Source organism: Alnus glutinosa, chromosome 3 (genome assembly GCF_958979055.1).
Source record: "Alnus glutinosa chromosome 3, dhAlnGlut1.1, whole genome shotgun sequence".
In the NCBI taxonomy this organism is placed as follows: Eukaryota; Viridiplantae; Streptophyta; class Magnoliopsida; order Fagales; family Betulaceae; genus Alnus; species Alnus glutinosa.
In genome coordinates, this window is record NC_084888.1 from 31380165 (window position 1) to 31384388 (window position 4224).

Consider the following 4224-nt stretch of genomic DNA (forward strand, 5'->3'; position numbering starts at 1 on the left):
ATTTCCTTGTATCATTTAAATAATCTTTAAATTAAATGATAGTGGAAAGAGAGGATAAAGAGACGGGAAAGAGAAATTTTGTTTCAAATAGGTGTTAGAGGAATAAGAGAGGAAAGAGAAAGTTTTTTTTTTAAAAAAAAGATATTAAAATAATGTTAAAGGAACCACTTTTGCTTCCCTAAATTTAAGGTACAACTTTTGATTCATTTTTTTGTTTCCTTAGTTTAGGGAACAATAAGGGAATCTCATTTAAGAGATTTTTTTTTTTTTAAGAGTTTTTCTAATATTTAGGAAAATGAATGAGATATAAGGAAACTGCTGCTAGTGCTAGAACTCGTGAAAAGACATAGCAACTTTGTCTATCCCAAGTCAATAATATATATATGTTTTAATCTCTTTCCTTTTTTTTTTTTTTTTTTTTTTCCTTTTAAAAGATAATTTTCTTTGCAGTTGTGGAGCATGAGTTTATTTTTGAGAAATGTTACTAAATGTTAAAGTATTGATTAACTGATTAAATTTACTCTTTTTATCTGCTTAAACTTTTAGGATAAATGGTAATTTAACATGATATCATAGACAAATGTCATGAGTTCAAACCTTAACTCTGTTATTTACCTTACATTTTAATTAAATATTCTACGTGTTGGGCCTCACGTGAGGGAGAGTGTTAAAGTATTGATTAAGTGATTAAATTTACTTTCCTATCAGCTTAAACTTTTAGGATAATTGGTAACTTAATACTAGAGTATCCAAATTTTTCTTCTAAAATTTGGTTTCCAAATAATGTGTCACAATCTATGTGATTACTCTTTATTTTTCGAGACCAAACTATTGTTAAGATTATTAAATATTTATTATTCTTTTAAAAGAATAATATAAATATTCTTTTGTAAGTTTTATTATAAATATAACATAAGATGCAAATGAAGTATTTTATAACCTACTCTATTTATAACAAAAAGATATTTAACGAACTTGAAAATGGTCATGTTAAACATTCTATATATTTTAAGTAAAATAATAATAAAAAGAAAAAGAATTCCATCAAAATTCTCATCTCTAATCTTTTTTTTTTATTTTTCTTTCACAAAGAAAAAAGAGGGAAGTATTAGAAGGGACTTAGGAGAAGATAAAAGGTAACTTTTTTGAGACCACACTTTAGAATTTTAAGAAAAATCCAGATAGTGCCATGCAAATAATTACAGAACGTCCTCTTTTCTTTGACAAGTGAACATCAACATAGAAAATGTCTTGCAAGAAAACAAAGAAAATATACTTTGCAATACAAAAGTGGGAGTATGTATCTATCAATCCATTTCATTCATTAATTGAAGTTTATTCAAATACTAATCCCCTCTTGTGAGAACAGGCTAGGGTCTTCTCCAATAATTTTATGGTCTTTATGATTGATGACATGGCTTCACTCAATTTCAGAGAAGATCCTTTTCCCCTCCGACAACTACCGACAGTCCAACTCCATCCCGGCCAATCGTCTGTCCTGTCTCGGCTGCTTTTACCTCATCCCGGAACTTCTTATAGATGTCACTCTTGTAAAACTTCCTAGTCCTAAGCACCAAGATAAGCGAAGCAAGAGAACCGAACAATGTCACAGCAGTAAGAATAATGAAAGACAATTTAAAGCACTCCCCCCCTCTACAATTTAGTTCCTCCCCAGGCTGCCTCGTGAGGCCCAATGCAGCCAGTTGCTTCATAGCCTCTTTGTCATATAAATAGCCAGTGACCCTCACATTGAGCAAATAAGACCCTATTGGGCTAGCTAGTGCCCCGAAATTGTACAGAATAGAGTAGTACTTAAGGCCAAAAAGTTCAGAAATTATTGTGAAAACTAGTGGCCATTGTGCTCCACAGCAAGCCCCCAAGATTATAGATGCAAAGTAAAGCGCATGTTTGACATTAAACGCGATTAGAAGATAACCAACACATGATAACAGCAGGATTAAAGTGTGCATAAGAGGACGAGGCAAGTTGTATTTTGTCACAAAAATTTCTGCCACCACACCTGCCACCACAACTCCCAGATAACTCCATATGCTAGAAAGTGACACGAAATTGCTTATGCTTGCAAGCGGATATCCTAAGGATGTTCCAATCTGTCCCAAGTTGTCCATCACGGTTAACGTGCCCCCGAGGCCGGAAATTGTGGCGAAGAATAGCAGTAACATGTCAATGCTGAAAAGGGCTTGGAGTACGGTATAATCCTCCCCTCTGTTTGGCGGCTGTAACATTGTTTTCCAACAGGAAGCCTGTTTTTCTTCACTTGATGATAGTGGTGTTACAGATGGAGAAGCCTCAGGGTTTGGCTTCTGATCAGTGATTATTCTCAACGGTGAAGGATCATCATTGACAACTTTCTTATTGCTCTTCCAAAGCTTGTACTCTTGCTTGACAACGACAGCAAGGGGGAGAAACAGCAAGAAAAGCATCACGGCTACACTCGCACCATATTCGCTTTGCGTGAACGTGACATTGTTTTGTACTATAATCATAATCATCAAAAACACTGCAAGACACAGTGAAATGTAGAGGAAATTGCAGAAAACTTTGATCTCGTTAGGCTGCCGAGTACCCTTCATAAATCGAATGACTCGAAGAAAAGTGAAAGATACAGCCATCGGAAGAGATGCCATCAGCAAAATCAAAGACTTGGTGTCGCCGCCAAAGAAGGCGTGGAATAACTGTGTGATAATTGCGGCACTCAGGCCTATATAACCGTTAGTAAGCCCCATCACGATGCCACGGCTTTCTGGGAAGTTCTGAACGCAGGTGACGAGCGCTCCAGTGTTGGTGAAAGTATGCGAATTTGCACCAATACAGATGTACAAGCACATGTTCCAGACGCTCGGTCTGGTAATTTTTTTGGTCACGGCCAGCCATATCATGAAGTACCCAAAAAAATTCAGAAGTCCCCCCACTGCTAAGACGACCCATGGGGGTGTGACTTGGTTGATTAGGCCAGAGAGGATACCTGTTAAAATATACAAAGGTTGTGAGTTTGAACATTCATTCACGTGTTGAGGTCAAGCTTTTAGAATAAGCAGTGATTCAACCGTACCTATGTTGGAACCCAAGTCCTTGAAGAAGCTAAGCAAGTTAAGAGTGGTCTGGTCGTAGCCGAGGGTGGATTTGATCTCGTTGGAGTAGAGGCCGAACATGTAGCTCGCGCCAGAGACGGACATCAGTAGAAATGTTGTGAACATCACGAACCACCGCCCCTTGAGCACTTGAAGGGTGATACTCTTCATGTCTGCCCAACCACCGCCTCCTGTTGCAGGAAACACCATTTCTTTTGCCTGTTTTAGGTGCGAGTGTTGGCTGGAAGACTATAGCAAATAAGCTTCTATGAAAAACTGAGGAAAAGAAAGCTTTAAAATCTGATTGTTTCTGTTCTAGTTCCAGCAGTAGAAGCAAGTGTTATAATTGATTACTCCCAGTACTGTAGACCAATTTCTTTTAATCATAAACGTGGACAAATTTTCAGCCATACATTTCACCTAACACTAACCAAAGTTAACAAAAACACAACATGCACTATAAAAAAGATATTAGACATTTACCGCATTCTGTAAACGCCAGAAAATGTAATTATTGAAGATGCCACTAATATTTTTGTATTTTATTAAAAATATTTTTGTCTACATGTAAGGTTGCTTTGCTTTGTACGTCAAAAATTCAATCATTCATTTGACAAAACACTATTAAACAGAGAAACTAAACTGCTTGAACTCCCTTCATATTGTTTATATAAGCTGTTCTGAAAACATAACCATGCAAAAACTGTTAAGACAACAAGCAATTATCTACAAAAGCTTGTTTTTCTAGAAGAAAAAAGAAAAGAAAAGAATAACTAAATCCAAGCTTCCAAACATTTGCTCAATACATTCTGTCCAAATAGCCATATACAATTGTTCAAATAGTCAAGAAAATATTTCATTACAGCAGCTTTTTGTTCAATTAATAGTCAAACAACAGCCATCACTCGAAGAGTTGGCATTTTCTTATCTTTAGACTCATCCTCATCTTCATTGTCGTCATTATTGTTACCTGCAATTAAATACTTTAAAAAAGAATAAAAAATAAAATAAAAAAACAGAAAAACAAGTAACCATTGATGACTGGTAGTTATAAAGGAGGCGTTGAATCTTCTAAAAAAGTAACTCCAATACCCCGATTTTTTGGAACCTTTAATGTTTATTCCCTTATCAC

General features: G+C 35.7%; 1 protein-coding gene across 1 annotated transcript; it reads right to left on the bottom strand.

Moving 5' to 3' along the window:
• Positions 1 to 1157: 1157 nt before the first annotated feature.
• LOC133862528 (protein NUCLEAR FUSION DEFECTIVE 4-like) lies at positions 1158 to 3435 on the bottom strand. The gene is made up of 2 exons (XM_062298360.1): positions 3074 to 3435; positions 1158 to 2986 (listed from the first exon to the last, which is right to left on the bottom strand). The coding sequence occupies exons 1-2, from the start codon at positions 3300 to 3302 to the stop codon at positions 1431 to 1433; spliced, it is 1785 nt and encodes a 594-aa protein (XP_062154344.1). The 5' UTR covers positions 3303 to 3435; the 3' UTR covers positions 1158 to 1430.
• Positions 3436 to 4224: the final 789 nt, after the last annotated feature.

What these genes read in the sequence shown, in the direction of transcription:
- LOC133862528 (XM_062298360.1), bottom strand. Translation starts at nt 3,302, where the DNA reads ATGGTGTTTCCTGCAACAGGAGGCGGTGGTTGGGCAGACATGAAGAGT. An exon ending in GGACTTGGGTTCCAACATAG is followed by an intron (nt 2,987 to 3,073) that starts GTACGGTTGAAT and finishes ATATTTTAACAG; the next exon opens with GTATCCTCTCTGGCCTAATC.